Below are 25759 nucleotides of genomic sequence, written 5' to 3' on the forward strand. Positions count from 1 at the left end.
AATTAGAGCTTTGTTTCTAAAGGTGAGCTGTAATATTGACCTGTGTCAAAATGAGTATAACGAAGATTCAATCCATTAAAGAAAAGCAAATAAATAAATATTGATATATTGATAATACTATTGATAAATAACATATTGATTATATATCTTAAGGGAGGAGTTCAGAATCTCATATTGATCCACATGCAAAGTTGAATTCCCAGAATAAGTTTGGAAGATGGAAAAAGAAATCATTTGAACTTATAATCAGTGCTTGGTTTCCTAGAGCAAGCTGCTCTAAGGAGAAATAAATTAGGTTCATTAAAAGGAATTGGTACATAAGGTTTCCAGATAAACCTGACATACTCAGTTTCCAGTCCAACTGAGATCACAGATTAGAGGAGTTTTGAGTTCCTTTTGGGAAAAAAATAACATTGCCAAAAGCTGTCTGCCCCTCCCTACACGTGTCTTTAAGGAATGCATTACTAAATGTACTGTAAGGAGCTTTAGCCTCAGCTCACACAAGAAGGAATTGTTCTTTCAGCTTTTCACGCCTTGCTTCCAAAGATTATCTCAAGATGGGAGGGAAAATCCCATCTGAACGTTCTCCTTCCTTTCAAAAGTGTCTGGGAGGGCCCAGCAAAGCAAACAGCAAACTTGGAGTTGTAGCACACACCCCACTAGGGTTGGGTTTGGTTTTGTTTTTTTCTTTTTTTTGTTTGAAATGCTGCTGGTGTAGTGTACTTCAAATCCTCTGCATTATAAACTTCTTTTGCTTCCTTGGCACAGGCCTTAGGAGCTGAGTGACTGGCCCAGTTCTTGCTTAAAGGCAGCAACAGAAATTTCTGTGTTTCCCCAGTACAACAGCTCCTGACTGCTGAACTCCAGAGCCTTGCAGCAGGACGCCTGCTCTGCTGACCACTGGAGTTGGTCTGAGATAATAAAAAAATTCAGCTTGACCTTCTGCTGGTTTGCAGTATTCACAATATTAAACCTTCCAATTTTAAGATTGGATTTTTTTTTTCAAATTGGAATTAAAAAAAAATAAATTAATCTTCACAATTTTAAGCCTTTCTCAGTGTGGCTTTGACCACTTTGAGAGTGTCTATCACACACATGCCCAGCCAGAAATGCCCAGCTGCAACATATGCATGCAGCTAAAGCCCCTGGAATACAAGGACCGGAGGAGCTGAGGTATTATGCTCATACAATGATGGTGAAACAGGCTGCAGTGGGAGAAAAGGGAGCCATGCACTTCTTGCAAAAAGCCATGCACTTCTCTGGAGAGGAGCCTAAATTGACTTATTTTATTCTTTCTTCTTGTTGTTGGCTCATTCTCTGGTACTCAGCATACCCATGCAGACTGGCACACACCAGGGTCCCAGAATGAGCTTAGCCTAAGGTGTGAGTCTGTGCCAGGGTTTCCTGGGGTTGGGTCTGACTGGATAAGTTTATCCCTGCTTCTTTAGGGCTGCAGTGCAAGTGCAAACTGCATGTGGAAAATTCTTGGGCTGTCAAATGGGAGATCTTGGCTAAAATGAACATCTGTGAGGATAGGCAGGAGCAGGCTTTTGATCGTGCCTTGAGACTGCACCTGCAAGTTTGCATGTCTTGAGCACGGTTCTTCTGCAGCTGGCACACACAGCAGGCTGCAAGGTTGCTTCACCACTCTCTCCATGAAGCAGCAACTTGGCCTGGTGCTGTACCCATTTTTTATCCATGTTTGGCACAGGGCCTGGGATAGGTGAAGGAATGTGCTGCCACACTGCAGAGAGCCTGCAGAGACCCCCTGCTCCTGTGAGCCTTCAGGACAGTGGTCAGCTGTGGTGGCTGGCCCTGGCCCCCTGGGGTGATCCTTCTCACTTGTGGGGGATTTGGGAAGACTGCATCAACAGGTGTCTCACTTCCCCATGGTGCAGGGCCAGCATGGTTTCTTTTGTGTTGTCCAGAGGGATAAATGTCTTCACTGAAAGGGTGGTCAAAGGCCAGGGAGGTGATAGAATCACTGTCCTGGAGGTTTTTACGAAACATGTAGATGCAGTGCTTAGAGGCGTGGTTTAGTGGTAAACCTGTCAGTGTTAGGTTACTGGTTGGACTTGATCATGGAGATCTCTTCCAACTTTAGTGATCCTAGGATTCTGTGAGCTCGCTAGCAAAGCCCAGGCTCTGCATGGCTGGTGGCCCCACAGCACTGGCTGCAAGGCTGCAGCTGCAGGGCATCCAAGTCGTGGTGCTGTTGGAGTTGTTTGTGGTGAGCTTGTGGCTTTCTGCCACCCACCCTTTTGGTTCCTGCCCAGACTATTGGGGTCATAGGATGGAGATGCAGTTCTAAAGTGACCTTCAGTATCAAACAAAACACTTTCAGCTCTCTCTCACTGATGACTGGTCAGTCAGTGCATTTTGGGACTGGAGACAATATTATATTAGATTTTAGTGGCCCAAGATGGGAAGTAGCATTTTTTTAATGTCTAGTGAAAAATCTTAGAGAGAATTAAATGAACACAGGGAGCCCGATCCAGACTAACATCGCCATCAGTCCTGAAACCCCGGGAGCTGCTCCTTCACTGAAAGCAGAAACTGAGCTGTCAGCTGTTAGGATTATGAAGGGCAAGTAGTCCATGGGGTGCTCAGACTTATGGTTCTGGTTAGGCTTATCTTGTCAACAAATAGGCACATTTTGAACAGCAGGACACTTACCTTTGACAGTGAAAAGCTCAGCAGTGTCACGGGGATAGGGAAGAGAATATCTCAGGAGCTTGGGGAATCTGGGATGGATAGGCTTGGGCAAAAAGAGAGGCGTGTGTTAGGACCTCCACACTGAACATCAGAGATTTCTGCACAGCTGAAAAAGATCACAAGGAGCCTCAGTGCCAGAGGCTGGGAGTGGGACCATGCCTGAGAAATAGGAACTCATGAGGGAAGGTGGCAGTGGAGTCTGGCTCCACAGTGATAGGGCAGCTGGGTTCCACATCACCCCTATAAAGCCTCCTCAGCTCCCGGCTGCATTACTGTGAAGGCATTTCATCTTGTTTCAGTTGGTTGTGTGATATATGGCTTCTGTGGGCTGATAATTCTCTCTAAAAGAAAGGGGTATTTCTCTAAATGCTATATTTGTATAGTAAGGAAAAATGTGAATTTTTCCATTTCTTAGAAAACACTGTTATGTTGCAGAGGTAGCATGAGTGGCCTCATCTGTCTCTCTCTGTTTGCAGCATTTATTTATCACATTGATAAAAGATAGGCTTGGCAAATCCCTGTGGAAGACTGACTATGGTCTGCTAGTCTTTCATTCATCCTCAGAGTGTAGCTAACTTTCCACGGATATTTAAAACAACGACATTTAATCTCTAGCACAGTTAAAAGGCTTATGTGTTCCTGGTTCAGAAGTGAAACACATTGGCAACGGTTCTTATTTATTTTATTTGTACGACCCAGCTTGAAAACTGAGTAGTCAAAGGAGGAGTTCTCATTTTAATGTGCTGTGGGATTGAGTTGCTTCAGTGAAAGCAGAGGCTGTCATGAAGTTACTGATGCATAACTCCACTTTTCCACATTAGTCTGGTCTTTGGCTACAGGGATTTCATCAGCGTATTTTTTTTTAAATATTAGCGAGAGATGTTAGTCCTTGAGCATTGATTGGTGGATAAATCAAAGCCCTTGACCAATCAATAGGTAGAGGTTTGCATAATAATGGAATTATTTCTGAAGAACTGAGCCAATTGGAATTGCAAAACTTTCTGCTTCCACTTGCTTTTGAATGCCTCTGCTTTACCTGCCTCTATTGCTCACCCTTTCAAAGTACTTAGTAACAATGAAGATGCTTCCAAATTCCTACATCTTTCTTTTTTTTCTGTGGCTTTGGGGTGTGGAGGGTGGATAAGACGGGAAGTACCAATAAAGCTTATATAGCTTGCATACAGAAAAGGTGAAAAATATAAAGGAAAAAAATAAAAAGAGATAGAGAAAGAAAATTATTTGCATTCTTGTCTCCTTGCTTTTCCCGAAGCTAAAAGTGTGATCTGAAGCTCATATTCATTTTCTTTTCTTGTCTACCTTCCCTTCAGGAGTGTTTGCATGATTTTCCTTCCATTGTCGGTACTGTAGCAGTTCTGACCCCTCACCAGCATCTTTTGGTTACTGGAGAGGAACCTAGCTTTTGGATGTCTGTAAATGTAAATTGATGTGAGAGCAAGGAAGATGACTGCAGGGAAAGATAACTGGAAGGGGAAATAAGGTTTTTCTGTATTTGAGGTTTGTAACATCAGTTGAATTTGCAGTAAGTTCAGTGTTCATGTGTATGGTGCTCCTCTCCTCTCTTCTGCCCCTTTCTTAAAGATGTGGTAATAACTGGGTATATTTTTATGGACAGCAGCATGATAACATGCCTACTTTGGTCTTTTATTTTTTTCTGTTTTGTAAAACAGAATTTCATCATGCACAGTAATGTGTTGTTTCAAGGGGTAGTGGGTCTGGAGATGCAAAGCTAGAATGCAGTGGTCATTAGCCAGTATATCCATAAACAAGCATCCATAGCCCTGAGATCAGAATCCACATTAAACAGAACAACAGTCTTATATGCCTCCTGATTTTGGACCTTTTGGGGTGTCCATTTGCAGTTTTTTTGTCTCATCCAAAAGGGTTAAAATTTCCCTAGAGCCCAAGGAACTTTCTTCAGCTTCTGATTCTGATATTTAGCTACCTTAGATTTGCCTTAGTCATTCTTGACCCTGCAAAGATGGTGTGTGTGAATCACAGCTTGAAGCAATTTCTCTTTCCAATATTGAGGCCTTGAATGTAAAAGGCAGTGATGGAGCAGATATCTTGGTTCTGTCCCGTTTTCATACATCTCCTTGAAACAGAATGCATTATTGTGTTTGACAAGGCACATCCTCACTGATTTTAATGGAGTGAAATTTGAAACTAGTTTAGTTAAAACAGGGCAGATGGCTGCAGGACTGTGTGTAATTTCATAACAGTGCAAGGTTGCAGTGCTGCTGCAAGGTTATTAATCTGATTTTAGGACAACTCAGCAAAAAAAGGGTATTGCTGTTGACAACTCAAAGTTGAACAAGTACAAATTAATTCTGCCTATTAAAATGTGTAATACAAAGAATTAAAATCTCTGTCTCAGAATTTTCTCAGAGAAGGTGTTGTCTGGATTACTGCACAGTATAATGACTGCATCTTATATTTTTGGTTATTTAACATTATCTGAAATTATGTAGTAATGCCTGATCCCAGTCAGGCTTGTGCTGGCAGGTGATCAGATATTATGTAAAGCTTGTATCAATAAAAATGGACAGAGCCATGAAAATTTGCAAGGGCATAACTAAATTGATTTAATGCAATCAAGATCTGGTTGTCTGTAGACAAGGGGTTTTTTATTGCTTCAATACAGTTATTTTACATATGGCATCTATGTCTCTTTCATGTTTCTATGCAAGAGTTCAGCAAGCAAGAACAGGATTTGGAGCGGTTACCAAAATGGAAAGTTTAGCCTAAAGAGCTGCAATAGAACAAGAAAGCTGCTTTCAAATTTGTTTTTTTTCAATTATTCATGCTACAGGCTTTGTTTTATAAGATGTTTTCATTTAGTCTCAGAATAAACATGTGACCTACCTCACCCAGGACCATAGGTTGAACTGCAGAACTCCCACCTCCTCCCCCTGGTCCAGTTAGATCTTGTTGCTTGTTATTAAAGAAGACATTTTTAATGAGAAGAGAAAGAACAGGAAAAGATACTATGAAAGAACAGGAGAAGATATTATGAAAAGTATTCTGTGTTCTCAACCAACCTTTTTCATGATGAACAGGCTGATGAAGTGTTCAGGCTAGAAAGCACATCTGCTTAAAATATATGTTGAATTTTTGTTCTTTATTTATGTTAACATTAGCACATTTGGAGAAATCACGTTTTCTTCACAATCTCTTTGCTAAATTAGAACACAAATCCAAGAACACTTGTTCATGAGAGTAATTTTCTATAAATGAGTAGTGTCACTGAGTTCAATGAGAGCAATCATGCACAGAATTAAGCACATGCATGAGAGTTTGCAGAAATTTAGCAAATATGTTGCTGTCATGAAAAAGATTACCCAGCTTTTCTTCTAATGCAGCTATGAATTCTTGGCTTGGTCCTATTTTGAGCAGCCCTTCTTGTACAAGTCATAATCTATCCTACCGTGCTAAGCCTAACTGGGGGTATTTCTCTTATTTTGTCACAGCAACAAGAGCAAGATCCCACAAATCTCTACATCTCAAATTTACCCGTGTCCATGGATGAGCAGGAACTGGAGAATATGCTGAAACCCTTTGGACATGTCATTTCCACCAGAATATTGAGAGATGCGAATGGAGTCAGCAGAGGAGTCGGCTTTGCCAGGTGAAACCTTTGCTCTTACTTTTCATGCACATTTTTTGGCCTTTGGTCCTTTGCAATTGCTGTCTGTTCTGTAGCTCTGAAGTCTCACAGCTATGGAAGATGCAGAGTGGCACCTTTATCAGATTGTATCCATTCTTTCCAGCAGGAAATGCCAGTCTAGAAGGATGTTCATTTCATTGTTCTAAAAACTGGTTCATTCTGTGTTGGTATATGTAAATAAAAATGGCTGGGAATAGTGAGCTAACCATTCAGGATCAAGCTGGGGTAATAATAAATGTCCTACAGCAAAAAGCACACACTTGGTAAAGAAACCAAGGCCTGTGCTTAGGAGATCCTGGGGTGAATTTATTGCAGTCTTTCAGTACCTGAAGGGGTCCTGTAAGAAATCTGGAGAGAGACTAGATAGTCTTTAAAGTCCTTTCCAACACAAACCATTCTATGAAACTGTTTAAATATTTGACAAAGATTTTGCAACAGGAGAAAGCAAACTTAGCAGCTGGAAGAGCAAAGGGCAGGAACTGTGACTGAAGAAATGTGTCTTCCTTGAAGGCTTCAGCTGCAGCTATGAAAAGAGCTTAAGAAGAAATATTTGCATAGAAAAAGCCCTGATGGAGTAGTCAGGCATTTTAGACAGAATGGGCAACATATTATTACCATGTATTTCATTGTTAGTACAGATAGACAAGGCTCCATGTTTACTCTCAGGGAATATTTACATAGATTCTCTTCAGCTTGAAACATTCTCAAATCAAATAGTTTTCTTTTCAAAAGCCAAGAAATAGAGTGCTATATATAGAAAGGTATTGAAAAAACAAATAAGAAGAGAAATTTGCAATTCTGCTGCAAATCAGCCCTCTGCTTCAAAAGAAAAGGGAAAAAAACCATCCCAGATCATTGTTTCTACAGAATATTCATAATGCTGTGCTTTGTAGAGGAGGCAAAATAACTTCTTCATCTTGCAAATTTCTCTGAAATCCATCATATCTTGGTATATCATGGCACTTCTGTTAGTGCCATAATACCACTGAGTGAAATGAGGTACTGTGTGATAAAATGTTAGCTTTCAAGAAAAGTGACATTGTTGTGTTACCTCAGCCCTTGATGTGAAAGGCCATCATGCACAAAAAATGTTTAGATAATATTGTCTGAATTCAATGAGAAAAGGCAAAACATTTAGGCTGAAAGATGGCACACTGCATTCTTGCAGATAATAACATGATTTTTTCTAGCTCACTAAATATAGATTAGTCTAAGTCATGGATAAACTTGCATTTTTTGAAAATTGACTTACTTTGTGAAAATGTATTTAGTACTGAAGCATATTTCAGGGACCCTTTGATCTAACTTGTAGGTTGTGTAATTCAACATGTCAATGACAGTGGGGTAAAACCTTCACTCCATCAAACAATGCAGGAGTTCTCCCACTGATCTGAGTGAAGCTGAAGTTAATCCAGGAATTTAGAACCATAGTTGAATGCTGACTCCTGTCTTTGCAGAATTATCAATACAATATTTAATTACATAACTAGCTAACTTTTCTTTTTGTCAAGCAGTGCTATCTGATATCTTTTTCCTATATGTCAAACCAAACAGGTCGTTAATTTGTTTAGCTTTCTTTGTAGTCCTGAAGGTTTCATTCTAGTGTACCTGTGGTGTGAGCACATGTTGAGTGGGTACCAAGGCAGTAGAGGTAGGGGATGGAAGCTGGATTTCCAGTCCACATAAGATTTTAGAAGTTCAGATCAGCAGCCTAGGTGAGGATTCTGGCTATTCTGATTGGGACCTTTTATCAAAGCATGTCTTGCCTGCCTGTGGAATGTACCATGATGCTTAGCATAGCTCTAAACAGAGCTACGGAAGCACCAGAGAAAAAGTTAAGTTTGCATAAGCTGAAATGATGCAGCATCCAGCAATTTTGAAATGTGATGTTTCAAAGTTATTAATTACATTTTATGATGATTAAAAGTCACTTTCTGAGTCTGCCCAATCATGGAAGTAGTCAATCTCAAAATAAGTATATTAATTCAAAAAGCAATAAAAAGTAAAGACTAAAGGTAGGCAGCTATTGTCAGATTTTTCTTCTAAATGGGTATGATTAGCAGTTTTATAGTACTGCAGGTGGCTACTCAATCATTTATAACCTGGAGAACTTCAAATTTCTTGGATCAAAATTATCTTAGTTATGTCTGGTGACATTAACAGCCTCCTTTAGAGTATGTGTGTACAAAACTAGCTCTGAGTGAAAATCAAGCCATGAAAAAATTTCCTCTCTTTTGCATCCTTCAAAAGCAACTGAACAGATTTTCCTGAATCTTTCCAGAGCATTTCACTGTGGCCTGAGCCAACTATGCCTGGGTGAACCCCAGGGGAGATTTTTGGGAGGAGAGTTATGAGCAAGGGGCCAGAGAAGGGAAACTTTAGACTTCGACTGTGGCTTCATAAAAGCCAATCCATGCTATAAACTCTACACATCTGCCTCTGCCCCACCCCTGGCCCATGCTTTTTACTTCAGGGCCATATTACCTGCCTTCAGACTCTCCTTGGGAGCTGGCATTCCACAGGGCTCACACTGCTGTGGTCTTTGGCAGGGCTGGTTCTGTTGACACCGGCAAGCAGAAGCTGGGACTTAACACAGCCTATCCTAGGGCAGAGAGAGAAATGGGAAATAGGAGAGGACAGAAATGCTCAATAGAAGTAGGATATTGGAAAAAAGGTGGATGTGAAGCTTTGAGTTCAGTCTTTTGTAGGATTGCCTGTTAAAAGAGGGAATGACACCGTGATGCTGGTGCACACGATTTTGTCACAATACTTAAATTTGTAGGTGTTTCTCTTACATACCTGTTGCTGGGAGTTGTCTAATAATTTCAGCAGGTGATCTTTCATTTTAAAAGTGTAAATGTATTCTTCAGAGCTTAGAACAAAAAACATGGTCCTTCATCCAGAAAAAAGAAAATCAGCAAGATGAAAGAGAACAAAACAATACAAACTAACAAAATTGGAAAGAAATCCACAGAAACTGGATTTGAATTTTCAAGATATAATTTTAAAGCTGATATTTTATGAGTTTGGCAAACATTAGTAGTGTTGTTGATGGTATGAGTAAAAAGCAGATCAGAGATAGTAAGAAGGTCTTTGAGGGAGGCTGGAATTACTGAATAGGAGAAGGCATTGAGAGCATGGAGGGAAATACTTATCCTGGAGAAGTGTTGCCACTTAGGAAGAGGTAACTGTATGTGCTGGAAGATCTGGATTTCCACAGGCCCACAGAGGATGAATTCCAGATGTTAAGGTGTGAGAAGATAAAGGAATGACAAAATCACGGTGGAGGCAAAGCAGTGGTGCTGTTTTGCTCAGAGGAATATTTAGAGATTTCTGAGGATCAGTGATGTTGCTACTTTGGAGACAGAAGTGTCAGCAGCGCCAGGGAATAAAGAACATTCAGGGAGTTTAGGGATGCATTTGTGAAGAGAAGTGCTTTGTTCTTCCTTATTCAAGGGTTTAATTGAAGGTGGTTGAAAAGGTGCTATAATTTAGCTTGAATAAATCCATCATCTGTATGGTAGTACAAGCTTAGATATTATAAGAATCATTCCTGCTTTCAGTCAGAAGAATGATTTGTCACATCCTGCACCTTAGCCAGGAAATTGCTTTATAATTTAATATCTCAGGTGAAACTGAGATATTAAACTGATTTCAAAACTGATTTGGAAATCCCAAGCATGCTCCAAAGACTTTGTGTGATATCTGTAAAATATTCCAATGCCTGTGGTGATACATTTCCATTGAAAGGCCACCCTGGGAAAGCCTCAGAGCAACACTACAGGGTGGTGGGGAGATCTCTGTGGGAATGTATCTGTGAGACCCTCAGATTTCCATCTGCTGTTGCAACCTGGAAAGATTTTGCTGGACTTCATACACCCCTAAGAAAATTGGCAGGCATGAAGCTGCACTTTCAGGAAGAAGCAGGGAGAAGCAAACTTCAGGGAAGGACAGATGGATCAGGATCCCTAGACAAATATCAATGGGACTCCATAAGATGAAAATGAATATGCAGCTCTGAAAGGTGATGAGGGAGGAAACTGGAAAATTGGGAGCCATCAGATAATTTGGCTGAGTAATTTGCATAATCTAAGCCTGAGGTATACTGTGAGTTTAATTGAAGAACTTTTTGGGCTTTGGAAAAGGGAGCAAGGAGTTATTGGTAAATACCTCGGGGAGGGACTTAACTGGTACCACTGAATCAATGAAATAAAAATTGCTTTTTATAACCCCACAATAAAATACCATTCAAGTATTATTTAAGTGTCTTCCCTAAAGAGATGGTAGTGCTAATAATACCATACACAGGTTTGTCACACTCAGCTGAACAGCAGAACAAGCATTTTATAGGTCCTTTTAAATGATAAAGTGCAAAGAAAGAGTTAGAAGCCACTAACTTTTTTATTTTGTTTGCTGTCTTGTAACTTAAAACGACCTTGCAAGATTCCTCCCACAAGCGACATTTTACAACGAAGTCATAAGCTGCTGAAAACAGAAATTTATGATGGAAATGCTGACAGTCAGACAGTCAAGTATTGCACTGCTGGCAGGCACCAGTATAATACTTAACCTGAGACTGTGAAGACAGTAGCATCAATCAGCCTAGGTCTAGGTGGGAATGACTGTGTGTTCGTAGTGTTCTTTTCCAGTAAATGAGAAAACTTGTACGACACAAATGGTCATAAAAGAATGTTATGATGCTGTTCCCAGCAAATTCTTGACCAAAGTCAAGAGATTCTCAATTAGCTGTCACCTCAGAGCAAAGGTACACATCAGGGAGATGCTTCCATCCCTTTGTGACCCAGCTGGGGGTCTGTAGTGAGGCATTAAACACTCTGCTGCTGGGAGTTTATGCTTCATCCTTATCTTTTCTCTACCTAATTCTTCTGGAAAAGCTTCTAATGGGTTGCTTTTCTTTGCTTTTTCTATCTTTTTTTACTAAACTTATCTCCTGCTTGTCCCTATTTTACATGTCTTAAATTTAGTCTTTGGAAACAATATTCAACTTGGCAACTAAAAGGGAGCAACAAAAACTAGGAAACGAGATTTTGAGCCATCACAAGATCATTATTCTATTTATAGAAGCTCTGCATGGATTTCAGTAGAAATGGTTATGCTCCAGTTTCCACTGAAGTAAAACGAGAGAGATTAGCCTTAATTTCTATGTTTTTGGTGTTTTTTGTTTGTTTTTTTTTTTTTTTTCTTAAAGGAGGCTGTGTATTTTTCAGAGGTTTTCAGTATAATGTATAGGTAATGAAGTTATTTCTTCTGACTCAAAGAGGTTTCTCTATGGAGAGCTCTGTAAACACAGATACTGTAGTGCAGAGATACTGAGGCAGCTCACCTTGGCATAATGGGTGATGCTGCAAGGTATAGAATGAACCACATCTCAAGAGGAAAAGAGTGGTTTCTAGATTTTTTATATTTATCTGAGAAAGTAAACAACCTCCTGTTGTTCAAGCAGACAGTTGAAGAATTTACAGGCAAGACATGTTGGGAAAAGATATAATTTGTGAGCCATGAGGAGAACTTGTCAAAATAAATGTCTTCTTAGGCTGTGAGTGGCAAAGGGAATAGCTTTTTTCCAACATAAAATGGATTCAAACCAAAAAGCACAAACATCTTGAAGCAATCTCTTACTGACTGAAAAGTTGGGGAGATAAGATACCTAAATCTGTTACAGAGAAGGAGGAAATCTTGTTGCAGCCACATCAGGGGCTTAGAATGCCTGGAATTAAATTAGGAAACAAAATTAAAAAACTAGTGAGTGTTTTTCCATGGAAGGATGAAAAACATAGGAAACCTCATGCTAATCTAAACTATCTTGTAGCTTTAGAGTATTTGAGACCTGAAGATCATTTTGCCTCGCATCTTTTATATCCTAGGCAGTTGAAATACTACCCATTACCTAAGATTGAGATAATGCTCATGTCTTACTTAAATAAGACTTTCAGAAATTATTTTAAGACATCAACCAGAAAAAAAGGACTAGCAATTTTATATCTGATGTTTGCCAGTGGATCATCTTCCTTGCAGGTAAATGTTTCTCCCTAATTTCTCTTTTAAATTTATCTGTTTCTAGTCACAGCTTTCTCAGGAAGAGTAAAGAAGTCCTTACTCCCTGGTTTATTCTCTCCACAAAGCTACTTATGCAGTGCTGTCAGACTGCCCCTCTAGTTCTTTTCTAGATATGCTAAAAAAATTCAGTTCTCTGTATTCTCTCAGTTTTCTCTGTGCTATTCTCTCTGTATTCTAACCATGGTCTCTATTCTTTGGGTATAATACTGTTACTACCTACCTGCTTCCATCTTTGCAAAATGCCCTAAATAGTAAGGAAGCATTGTTCTCAAAGATTTATTATTCCCACTCTTGTAAATGTAAACAATATTATTATGTTGATCATAACATAAATGTGGTGGCAAAAATTTCATCTTTAAATATTTACTCTGGATATTTAAAAAAATAGTCCTGAATCTCATTTATATTATTATTATTCCTAAGCAAAGTGACTATAGGATATATGTAAACCAAACCCACACTTTTCCATTAAGCAGTAATTACATGGTACTGAATATTTCTCAGGTAATAATTATGTAATTACCATGGTATTCCTTATATAAAAATTGTATTAAGTTGTTTCTTGACACTGCATCAATCTTTATAATAAGCATGTATAGGACCTTTATGTAGGCAGTTAAAATAATTTTAATCTTCTCTTCTCTTCTCTTCTCTTCTCTTCTCTTCTCTTCTCTTCATCTTCTCTTCTCTTCTCTTCTCTTCTCTTCTCTTCTCTTCTCTTCTCTTCTCTTCTCTTCTCTTCTCTTCTCTTCTCTTCTCTTCTCTTCTCTTCTCTTCTCTCTTCATTATTTTTCATGTTAAATGTTCCCTATTACTTCTAGAAACACATAATGACAACTTTGGTGCCATTGTGGTCTGTAGACAGATATGTAATATAATTTTAATAATATAAAACAAATTATTTTAATTTTATTTTTATAATATAATAATAGAATATAAATATAATAAATATTTGATACCAAGATCTGAACATCAAATTATTTGGTTCTGATGTTTGTTTAAGCATCCACTGTTTAAGTTTGTTTGGATTTTTTTCTTTTACTTTTAATATTGAAGTATCTTTAGTTTACAAATAGCTAGAAAATATAGCTATAGTTTACAATATAGTTAGAAAAAATCATAAAAACATTCTTCAGATTTAAAAAAAAAATACTTATTTTCAAATTGGACAGAATATAGACAGTCTCATTACTTATTTTGTATTTGGGATCCTTACAACTTGGTTTCCAGAACTGGGAGATATATAGACACAAGTAAAAATAAATTGTCATGGTTTTATTAGTTCCTCTGGGTTTATATAATTATCTGTACCTTTTAAAAAAAATATAAAAGCCTATGGCTTTGATAATTGTTTCTTTTCTGCAGTGCACTCTCAGTTCAAAATAATATTCAGATGCATTATTGTTATCACCATTGTGTATAAAGATGAATTATTATTTTAGATCCTCTTAGGATCAGCACCAAAAATATACAATTGAAAGCAATTTGAAAGTGATCCTTCACAAATTATCTAATCAGACCAAATTTCTATTGTCATGTGAAGCTGTTTTTCTTCCCTTTCCAGCAAGTGTTGAATATCTATATGTTTCAGTAGAAAGTTTTGAAGCATCTAGGATCTTTATCTTTTATCCAGAACATTATATTTTGTCATATTTTTTCCTATCAATTATGAAAGGAATGCCAATATTAAAAAATTTATTTGTATTCTTCCCCCAAGTTTACCTGTGCTTAGCTGACATTCTTTCTCAGAAAACCTTTTAACATGTAACAATTCCACTAGTGATAGCTTTATTAAATCCCAGTCTCATGCAACGTTTTGAAACATTGCTAGCTTGTATAAGAGGAATAATTCAAAGCACATTCTACAATAGAGGAGTGCTGCAGCTTTCTGAAGGAAAAGTAGGAGGAATTTATTAATGTGGGCCTAAAGAAAGTGTATTTTTGGGACCTCTGCCCAGATACAGCTCATCCTTATGGATAAAACGAGAAGAGGAGTAATGTGTGGACAGCTTCAACTCATGTGTAGGTGCCTGCCATAAACATTGACTCATAAAAAACCACTTAAGTGGCTGATATTTGTCACCGACATGTTTTATGAAAAATCCTTTCCTTAGGATTTTTCCCCTCCTGAGAAACTGAGAGGCCTCAGGAACAAACTGTAAACAATTCTTATCTACTGCTGTGGAATGCAACAGGGGGAATCTCTGATTGGCCTCGTCAGGCTGTTTCCAATTAAGAGCCAACCACAGTTCACCTGTCCGGCCGGTCTCGGTCTGGGAGAAGACCTTTGTTATTGATTCTTTTTCTATTCTTAGCTTAGCCTTGTAGTGAGATCCTTTCCTCTATTCTTTTAGTATAGTTTTAATATATTATCTATCATATAATAATAAATCAAGCTTCTGATACATAGAGTCAACTTTCTCGTCTCTTCCCTCATCCTAGAACCACTGAGAACAAAACCACAGATATTGGTCAGAATTTTGACTGAACTAAAACCAGGTGGTTGTTAAGGCAAGAATCTGAGAATTTTGCTAATATATCTGGTTGCTCTGTACCACCAATTTTTCTCAGTCAGTCACTCAGCTAATTATTTTGAAGAACTCAATTTGAAAGGTTTCTTTCTAAGCAAAGGGGTGTTGTGGACAATTATAATTCATGTTTTGGTGGCCCTGGGGTGGACGCCTTCCTGATTAGTGCATGGCTGCCTGGCCAGCCTGTGCCTGGCCGGGGGGAAAGGCCACCCCCACAGGCAGAAGTTGCAGAAAGTACAGGAGGGCTCAGGTGGGGTGGGCAAAGGATGGATGCAGTTGTTGCTCAGCACCACATCTGAGGGGAGCGTGTATAGAGGGCTTTGTCTATTGTGCTGCCTTTTCAGGCTGAGTCGATAATGCCAGTGTCGGTTTCAAGCGAAGCGTGTGCCAGATTACAGATAGCCAGCAATGGCATTTGAGAGCCGTTAATTGTGAAACTTGAGAGGAAAATGTGCACATTCTTTTTCAGAGTGCTATTGGAATTATGGGCTTTTTATCCCAGAACACTGTGGGTTTCACTTTTATTCTCTTCCCACATAAAACGCATGAAGTGCACTGAGTCTCTTTCATTTGGCAGCTTATATATTGCATTCTTTGCAGGGATTGCTTTGGCTTGTTAAAATGTACCCCATGTATTAAAATGAAATTGTCACTGCTGTGTGGTGCAACATAACATGGTTTGACACCAAGTGCCTGCAGCTACAGAAAACAGACTTTTATTGCATTTATTCTTTCAGAGACAAGAGTCTCTAAAGGCTCAGTGCAGACATTCGCTTAGTTAAATGTGAATGAAGCCAAAGTGAACAATCTCAGTCACTGTCTTTGTGCTTGCAGAAATAGCCCAGCCCACATGCTACACAGTGATACTACCTGGAAGGGGAAAGTTTTAATTTCATCTGAAACAATTGGACAATAGACTGACTTCCTCAAACAATTAAATGGGAAAGCAGGATTTTTAGGATTTTGTTTGTTAGTTTGTTTTTTCTTTGCGGTGTGGGGCGTTTTTTTGGACTCTGGCAGAATTGTATCCTGGGAGAAAAACTGCTGCTGTGTGTGAACCACTCTTTCCCCAAACTGCGTGACAGGAAGAGTAGTGGATAAATTCATTTCAAATTATTTATACTGGTGAGAAGTAAGCAATATATATGTCAGCAGAGTTATTTTGTGGAGAATACCTGGAGGTACATAGTGTTGTATTGAAGGAGTGTTGAACATGGTTTTTAAACACAACTTTTCTAGGAAATGTCTAGCTTTCCATTTCTCTCTTTTCCTCTTTTCAAAGTTTCTAAACCCCCTCTGTAGCAAAGTTAACTCTTTTTCTGGACTTGTATGCAGGTAATTTAGAAGATCTGAAGCAGTAGTGAGTTTCCAGATGTAGTATAACCACGGTTTGAGATTTGACTTGTAACTTTGTATTCTTAACAATTCTTCAAAACTGCATTAACCAATTCACTGTTAGTACTTTAATGTCTCAATGCTGAAAGGTATTCTGAACTCATAGAAGATAAACAGTAAGGAATTTCCTCAGCTGGCATTATACATAAATTTCTGTCTTCAGCCAGAACTCAGCTTTATGTTGTAATAGTCATATATGCATTGGCTTTGGTTTTACTATAAAGCCTGTCTTTGCAGGTTGTTTTCTTAACTCTGTAATCCTTAATAATTGTTGTTTAATCCTCCGTGTTCTTCTCCAAATCCTGCAATTCATTTCTTTAAGCCATTTGAAGTTTTTTTGGGTGCAAAAGGAGTCTAGAAACGTGTCCATTGCTTTTCCAAGCAGCACGTGAGAGCATAAAGGATGTCCTTGTTCAGGGTGATGCCCTGGAGCCAGAAAGGGACTGTTCATTGACAGGGCTGTGCCTCAAACACAGCTGGGAGCACAGCTGCAGGCAGGGAGGGTGGCAGGTCCTCTTCAGGAGCCACACTCTGTCCTAATGGGCTCAACCAGTTTCTCTGCAAAAATCAGCAACAACAGCTTTGAAGGTTTCTCTCAGCATCTGTGCTTGTCTTTTTTTTCTCCTTCTGCTTTTTGTTTTTTTTTTTTTTTTGCTGACTGAGTGCTCCCATAACAGTCTAGTAACACAAATTTCCTCTACCCATATCCCACTCTCTTCTCTTTTCCAGAATGGAGTCTACAGAAAAATGTGAAGTAGTAATTCAACATTTTAATGGCAAATATCTGAAAACCCCACCCGGTCTACCAGGTAAGTCTGGTCATCATTGTGACATTTAAAATTCACTGAAGAGTTTACAATACAGAAATACTGGAATTTATCTTGACAGTGGCTTAAATTACTGCCCCTGCTAAGAGGGCATATAACCTCCCTGGCTGAATCCTATCTTTTATGAACCTTAGCAACTGTTTCTTACCCTGGTTTGTATGTTTTAAGCATTTGTGCCTCACAGCAGCAAATTTAAGAACATATAAAATTCATGTTATCTTGCTGTGTTTTTTCCTTTTGACTATTGTTTTCTTGGGGTTTTTTTGGGGGCTTTAGTTGGTTGGTTGGTTTTGCTTGGGTTTTCCCCCAGTTAGTATAGAGGCCACATAACTAAATGTCAATGTTTTTTTTAACAAACTAGGAATATAACTTATATAAAAGCTTGATTATCGATTCATTATCAATTATAGCTTTTTTATCGATTATTAAATATTCAGGATTTCAGGTAGCAGCTTTATATTCATCACAGTTACCACGAAGTATTGCTAGCTACTGTTACCTGTATTAACAGAAGTAGCTGTTAATACTGAAGATATTTCAAATATTAAGTTATTTTTTTCTTGCCATAACTTACTGAAGTACCGACACTCTCTCACAATGCCTTCAGAACACATTCACTGGTGTGTCTGTGCCACAGTGAAAGTCAAGTTCCAGATATTATTTTGCTTTTCAAATCTTTAGCTATCATCCATGTATTCATCAGCTGTGCAAAGTTTAGTGATCAGTTGCTCCATACTTACTGCTTGACAAGACCCTCTCCAAGGCCACAAATTTGCAAGGATTTCTCCTGAAGGGCTGCCTTAAATGAGCAGGAAATGCTTGCAAGATTTGTGTCTTAAGTTGTTATCTCCCCCTTTTTTTTCCCCCCAGCTTCCTTTAAACCATTTCCTTTTTTAGTTACTTTCATTAAATTTCTTCTTATTCATTGCCTGGTTCTTTATGCAGAAGATGTACTAAATACTCTAATTAAAAGAAAGCCATCTGCACAGCTACAGTGTACAGTAATTGAGTGCTGCAATGTACATATAAATTTTAGTCAGATCACCTTCATGAACGAAGATAAAGGTTTTAGTACAAGCTGCAAGACTCCATATTAAGACAGCTTTTTTAAAAGTAGTCACTGACTATTTTTCTCAGCACTAGCTAGTGAATTACACCACCAACTTTGTCAAGTACAACAAACTTGGGCTGCCTAGAACAATGGGCTGAGCAGCATAGGCAGAGAACTTTAACCTTTTCCTTGCCTTTCTGTATGCACACTTTGAGTCCCAGCAGTAATCTGTTTAATATCATAGCAACACCCAATGGAAAGAGTGTGAATAGCAAGGAGACACTAAGGCTGGCTTTGTCAGTATAAGTCTGTGTGCTCCATGGTCATATTCCCAGTTGTCTCAGAGAGGACACATCATTAAATCCAGTATCAAAGCAGAATATTCTTACAGAGCCTGCTTGAGACAGAAAGCTACGTGGTAAAGAATGACAGCTATAAAATGAAAATAATTTTCTTTTTTTAATTTTTAAATAATCAGAAATGTGCTGGGTATTCAGCATGAACAGTGTCGTACATTGAAACAGGGGTCTTGATAAGATAGCATGAATATTTGCTTCTTGTTATCTTGTTTCAAGAGATACACTGAAATTGGATTTTAATGGCTATAACTTTTGGTGCTTTCTTAAAGGACATGAACCGGTCTTAGTTTCTTGAGGAAGAAAAGATGTCCATGTGAAAATATTGTCTACTCTGTTTCTCCCATGATTGTTGTTGTCAGATGGAATTTAGTTGCAAGGATTATTTGGGAAGTGACTATATTAAGTGTTTTAATTTACCTGAGTGCTGTTCAGATGCAGATATAGCAAAGTGCAGCTTGGGAAAAAAGTCACAGAACCATTAACTGAACTCACTTAGCTATGCACGAGGTATCTGTAAGATCCCATTTTGTCCTCCAGTTTTGGGAGGCAGATTTTGTATCTCTGAACACAGGTAGTTAGAAGTAGTCACAGGGTATTTGGTCCACATAAAAGAGGCTGTTTGTGCCTTGTTATTAGAGTAGGTCACTCCTTAAATTCATAATTAAAAGATTTTTTTGTATTCATTCTTCTTCTTCTTAAGAAGCCAGGGCATAAACATGATCACCTTAGCAGTGGGGTTGATTCAAGGGATCAGCTACATTTTATCTAGTGCAAAAAATTATTCACTCCTAGTTTCTGGTTAAGCTTGTACTCAGTTTCTACATTGGTGCTATGAACCTGTATTTAAGCCTCTCAGCAAGACAGAAGTGTCTTGCATGAAGCAGGAAGGAAAATCAAGTCTCTTAATGTACTTGGAAAATCACAATTATATTTTGAAAAGGATCCTCCCAGCGTCTCAGTAATTGGCATGGAAGGAGAATCATCTCTAGTTTATTGCTGTGACCTCTTTATGGATATCAGTTAAAAAACAAAGAACCAGAGAACATTAATGGAAATATGCAACACTGTTACTTACTCTGCTGCTCAAAGGCCTGATCTTAATGAGAGTGAAAATGGATCAATACTTTTAGGGTTAAATTACATTGATTTTGGATTTTCAAATGGATTTCTTTTAGGTGTGGCAGTGAACTGAAAGGGTTTTTTGCATTTTTGTCCACATCTCTTATTCAAGCACTAATGTTCAGATTTAGCAGCTAATAGAAGGTTGCATGAGGCCCATCAAGAAAGAAATCAACTTGGCTGTTGGCCATGTGCTACTGGCCTGAGGCAGTGGGATTATGGACCAGACAAATCATTTTGGCAGCTCCCCTCCATCTCTGCTGTCTTCCCCTGCTGGGTTCCCTGAGATGTGATCCTGGTGATGTGTCACCATACATTCTGTGGGATGTATGTTTGTGAGATCAGCATGTTTAGAGGATAAAATGCTCATGTGCTGCAGGGTTTTGTCTGGTTGCCCAGTCATGATGGAAGATCTGGAGTAGGCAGCTTTGACATGATGTTGAACAGCCCATTAGAAAGACTGGGCACCATAGCTCTGGCTTTCATGCCAGAATAAAGTTATACCTTACCTGACTTAGTTTTACCTTCCAAAGAGTTATTTCAAACATTAATTTTGAATAGAGAGCTGTTTTTCAACTAGTTGTTTTTTCTTGACAAATGAGATGTAAATGCAGTTAATTTTTTTTTAATTTGGTTTTTCTTGTTGTCAGGTTTGGGGTTTTTTTATTGTTCTTGTGAGTCAGAAAAAATTTACAAGACATTAAGTGCTGTGTACCTGGATGTTTGAGCCTAGCCAAGAGTCACACATCTAAGCTAGCCCAGGCCAACAATGCAGCAGGAAAGCAATGTTACAGCTGGAAGGAAAGGAAGGCACACAGGGCACTTTGGAGGCTCTCTCCTTTGTACCTTCTGAAAGCAAAAACACTTCCATCCTTCTTTGACTTTTTAACTTCAATTACTGTTGTTTCTTAAAAATTGTTGAACTGAGCACTTGTAGCTCCAGACCCCTCTGCTTCAACCCAGCCACAATGTAAAGGTTATTTTCTGTCTCTTGAAACATTTTGATGGTCAGTTGTGTAGTGCCTAGGTAAATTGAGCATCGCTGTGTCTGTGTTAGTGAATCATTCTCATTAAGGGGCCTTTTCCATTCAACTCCTTGGCTTCATTCCACTCCAGAAGGAATTGCTCCACTCTCTTGCTTACTCAACTAATAAGCATTTCATGATGTTCAGTCTTAGACTTACAGTACAAAATAATTGGTTGTTCCATAAATAATTAGTTAATGTCTTTGCATTTCTTTCAGACTAAGAAAGCACAGTCATCTGCAGAAATCTGCAAAATCTCAATTCTTGGCAGATTCCATGTCAACTTCATAAATATTCTGAGTAGCTTTGAGTGATTGTTATTTTAGTGGGTTTTATTTGTGAGAGGTTTTTTTTTGTTTTCCCTTTATTAGTACTGCTCTCCTGAACTAAATAGACCTGCACAGCCCAGTGGGTGTATTTTCATCCTATAGAGAATTCAGCCTCATGTGAAACTAATGGTATAGGCCCTATATGGCCACGTTGAAAGCCAGCAAATTAATTCTGCATTGCTCTACATCTCCATCGAGATGTGAAGAGTGATACTAATAATGCAGGTAGCTCTCTCTCAGTCTTTCTGTACTGCATCTATTTTTTGATGGTGAATAGGAGACTTCATATGAAATCCTGCTAATTTTTGACATTTTGCAATCACTGGATTAAATTAAAATTTCCTAGCTCATCTCTCAGTTGGCTTCTGTTTAGATGGGCAAGTTTAGAGAATGATATTTATACAGTTTTTATTCATGTCCCAGTATCCTTGGATGTTTTTAAATAACTTCATTTTTCTCTTTCTGAAAAAAATGCAAAAATGTAACAAGTTCTTACTTTTCTCTCTGGAATTTCACAGGAACATGCCTCAATTGAAGTAATTATCCTCTACTGATATGTCCATTCTACTCCCTCACAGCATTTTCTAGTTGTTATAGTACTTTCTAAATTTCATTTGAGTTGTCAGAGGACATTGGGCCAGTTACTTTCTCAGAGAAAATTTAAAGCAAGTTAGATTCATGAATGCTACATTACATGGTCAAGAGCCTTCCTTTTCTTATCACTTATTTAATTACAGATACCTGACAAAAAGAAAGATAAGGGAATTATTATCCTTGTGTACATTAAGAACCCCACAAGTTCTATCATTTTTATACTGACTTTTACTAGAGTAAAAATTCTCAAATAGAAAGAAATTATCTGCTAAAATACAGATGTATTTGCAAATACCTCAAATCTTGTTTTAATCATTATTGGGCATGCTTTTTTTTTTTTTTTTTTTTTTTTTTGAAAGTGTTCCAAGCACTGCATTTTTGTGGACTCATTTCACCAAAATCAATTAATATTTTCTGCCTCTCTCCTTAGTTTAAATATTTCTGTTAGGACATCTCTCAGGTTCTTGCACCACAGAGAGTAAATCCAAATAGTCAACCTTTGCTTTAGAGAAGTAGACTTAGATCTTGGAATACTCCATTTAGAGCAAAATGTTTTCTAGGATACTGTGCCTTAAATGGTGATGAAGGAACAGTATTCCAATTGAGGGTTAACTGTGTACTGGACATTAACAACATTTTCCACTGTTTTTCTCTTAGTATATGAAAAAATACAATCTTGTTTGTCATTAGTAATGCTCTAAATTGCTTTTCTGAGTGAATGAACTTCAAATGTTTTGTTTGATAACCCTTTAGACCCTGCCTCTTGGTTTTTCATCTTTTTTATTTAATTCTCTGTTCATTTATATAGATAATACACTGAAAAACTCTTCCATATATTTCTTCTTGGGGCATTTGCATAGCTGTCTGTATATATGTATATGTTTTTGTCATTATAAACTAGATAAAACAGCAGCCAAAACTATAAATCAGGTATTGGTTTGTAGATATCTTAAAACATTTGTTGAATGCTACAGAGAACTCAGAAAAAAGGGGATTCTGCTAGATTTTCTACTGGTAATACTCAGTGAATCTAGTTTAAAAGGAGGGTTATCTTTTACATATTGTTATCCTCAAAAATTTTCTTTCCCAGATTTTCACACTTGTATTCTCAGTTCCTTTCATGTATATGAGTTAATGTTATCTGAATCTCTTATATTGTCTACCTGAATTCTAAGAATTAAGGTTTGTAAATACTTCCATTGTTGTCTGCTGACTGCACTATAAAAATCATTCCTCATTGTATCACAAAATATGATCCTTGTAAAGAACCTTAATAAGAAATAACAGTTTAACTAATTTTCTATTTATTTTTCTCATTTCCAATTTCTGGCTGTCATTTTTTATGGATTTGCTGTTATCTTTCACTTTTTGTGCTCCATAAATACACAAACTCAGCTCATCATTAGCAGAAATTTCTTTTACATCGCAAACCCTCTGAATATTCTTTTCATTTCTGTTGGTTTCATCTCCTTTGCAAGTCTTCATCTTTGACAAACAGTTAAAATCTTTAACTCCTGTTTGAGTCTTGGTGGTGACCATGAGGCCTCTGTAACCCCTGTCCTGCTTTGGGCCCCAGGTGCTTCCCATGCCCTCAGCAATGTGCAGGTGCTGTCCCAAGCTCAGGTCTCTCTGACAAACAGGTCTGTGCAGAATGGGCTCTGGGAACCTTTTGCTGGGGTTGTGTTGGACGTTAAGAGGTGTCTGGGTGGTGTCTACAGCTCTCAGAAGAGGGGGTCCCTCAGGAAATAGTTTCATTTTTCGGATATGACATCATGTTTAAGATCACATAGACTTTGCAGAAGATGGTCATAAAGATGGATTTTCTAACCAAGAAACTGCAGAATGGGTACTGAATTTATATTTTGGAAAATATAAAACCTTTTGCTTAGAAAGCAGTTCCCTGTTTAGATCTCAGTGACTTTGTTTTTTGGCCCATCAGGCTTCTATGATGTGGACAAAACCTCATGACTGCTCCATGTTCTGTCCTCCCTTCTATACTCACAGCTGTCAAACACCACCAGCAGGGTCTCCTGACTTTACCCTCCTTCCACTATTTGCTCAAACATCATTTGTAGTTAATCCAAGGTGTACCAACTCTTCAGCAATAGATTTCCAATAGCTTCTGACTTCACCTGAAATCAAGTGTTTCTTTGACTTTCAAAGTTTCCTTCCTTTCAAAGACAGCCTTTAAAATCTGATGATACTTGTTTTGCTTCATGGCATTCTTAAGAATTTCAAGGATGAAGTGTGTCATTTTGTTCCACTGAACAAGAAGGGCTTCTCTCTCTTTAGCTCCTTTGGGTTTTTTATTTTTCTTCAGAATAAGGTTTATGTAATCTTTAGTTGTCCTTACTGTGCTGACATTGCTCCAGGTGCTTCTGGTTCCATACCACATATTTTCATGTCATGATGCAAAGATACATTCCAATTTCCTAGGTCTCTTGGATCTTAAAGATTGTATATTCTTTAGATTCTTTAAAGGCAAGGGTTGTTTTTCTAAAAAGCAAAAAAGAAAAATTCCTATCTAGTCAAGATTTTATGTCATTTCCATTTAGTTCAAAAAAACCTCCCTTTGGTTAGGAGGATATGGACATACTTATTTATTCTGTAAACCCACTAGATGGGACACAGTAATGTCCTGGATGAATGAGGGCCGAGCCAACTTGTATTAAAGATATTAAGAAGTGTGTATCAGTGCTAAACCATGTAATTTGAGTTCATGAGGAAAGCTGTGTTAGAGAAGACAGAATGCTGCCATCATCTAAAGCCTGCTTTTCCAAAAAGACATAAAGTTGTTGATGATGGGGACAGTGTCAAAGATCTGAAGAGCTTCATATTTATGTTGGGTTCCATTTGATCTTGTCCTGGTCTGTAAGTTCCTAAGTAAAGAGCTGTATCTTTTTGTATTTCAAAAAGCTATATGATCAAGTACTGAGTTTTGTAATCTAGCTGTATAATTAGGGAGAAAGTCTTTTACAGTGTTGGGGTTTTTGTATTACTTTGTAACTAGAGATAACAAAAAATGCCTAAGATCAGTTTGTTTGTGATATCACAGTAATTCAGGTCATGATGTATAAAATAGCATTACTGCAGTTTGGATTAATCTTCCACATGTTTTATAAGAATGAAAGTTAGAGAACAATATGGCATATAAATGAGAAAAGATTATTCCATTTTTTTCTTCCTGCCACAGGAGAACCTGTCGTATCTTTCCTAAGATTTCTAAAAGTCTGCAGCATAAACAGAAATTGCATTCCCTTCTCATTTATAATATCAAGTCACAATGAAGTCTGCCACAGTTTATCTAAACTAATTTCAATACATACTTTTTTCTTTTCACTCATGGGCATTTTTCGCTGTTAAGAGTGACCATGTAAATCTTCTAATTCAGAAAATCCACTCCCTTTATGGGAAATGGTGGATATATTTGCTTAAGCATAAAGAAGTCCCTTCTGTATGCTACTGCTGCATACCCAGCACAGCTGAGAGTGTGTGCATTGAATTCTGTCTTGCCTCATACATCAGCAGGAGAAGTGTCAACAAGTTTGTGGTCCAGGGACAGTGCTGTTCCTTGGATGCGCCTGTAAAATCCAAGACAAGCCAGACGAGTTGCGCAGGTGTTACGGCAGGCAAAATTTATGAGCCAGAAAGATTCACAGCTTGAATTTCAGATTGTTTAGGTCTAAAGGGCTGGCAACTTAAAACAAAGCAATGCAAATAAATAAAAAACATGCAAATCAGAGCATGAAACAATGTGGAACATTGCAAAGTTATTTGTTCATGATTCAGATTTCAGGGAATAATTCTGCTTTTGCATCAGCTGTGGCCAGCAGTGGCACAACTCCTCTTGTTTCTTCCTCTCCTGCATTACTTTATTAGTCCCTTCAGGACACTTTAAATGATGGAGTACATCTGCTTTGCAGACCTTACTGCTGCAGTATGGTGTTGTCACACCTGAGCCAACTAGTTTAAAAGTCATTTAAAAAGCCAACTTGAGCAAGGCTGAGCACAGACTAACCACTTGAGATCATAGTGTGTTATGCTCAATAAT

The 25759-nt window shown here is 38.1% G+C and overlaps 1 protein-coding gene across 4 annotated transcripts in view; it reads left to right on the top strand.

The window, feature by feature from the left end:
• The window catches only part of RBMS3 (RNA binding motif single stranded interacting protein 3), a 702347-nt gene that overhangs the window by 543741 nt on the left and 132847 nt on the right, over positions 1-25759 (top strand). For all 4 annotated transcript variants that reach the window (XM_030232505.2, XM_030232511.2, XM_030232509.2 and 1 more), the window contains 2 exons: positions 6204-6361; positions 17134-17213. In XM_030232505.2, the coding sequence (XP_030088365.1) occupies positions 6204-6361; positions 17134-17213 (238 nt within the window). The remainder of the gene's footprint in view (positions 1-6203; positions 6362-17133; positions 17214-25759) is intronic.

This window comes from Serinus canaria, chromosome 2 (genome assembly GCF_022539315.1).
Source record: "Serinus canaria isolate serCan28SL12 chromosome 2, serCan2020, whole genome shotgun sequence".
NCBI classification, from domain to species: Eukaryota; Metazoa; Chordata; class Aves; order Passeriformes; family Fringillidae; genus Serinus; species Serinus canaria.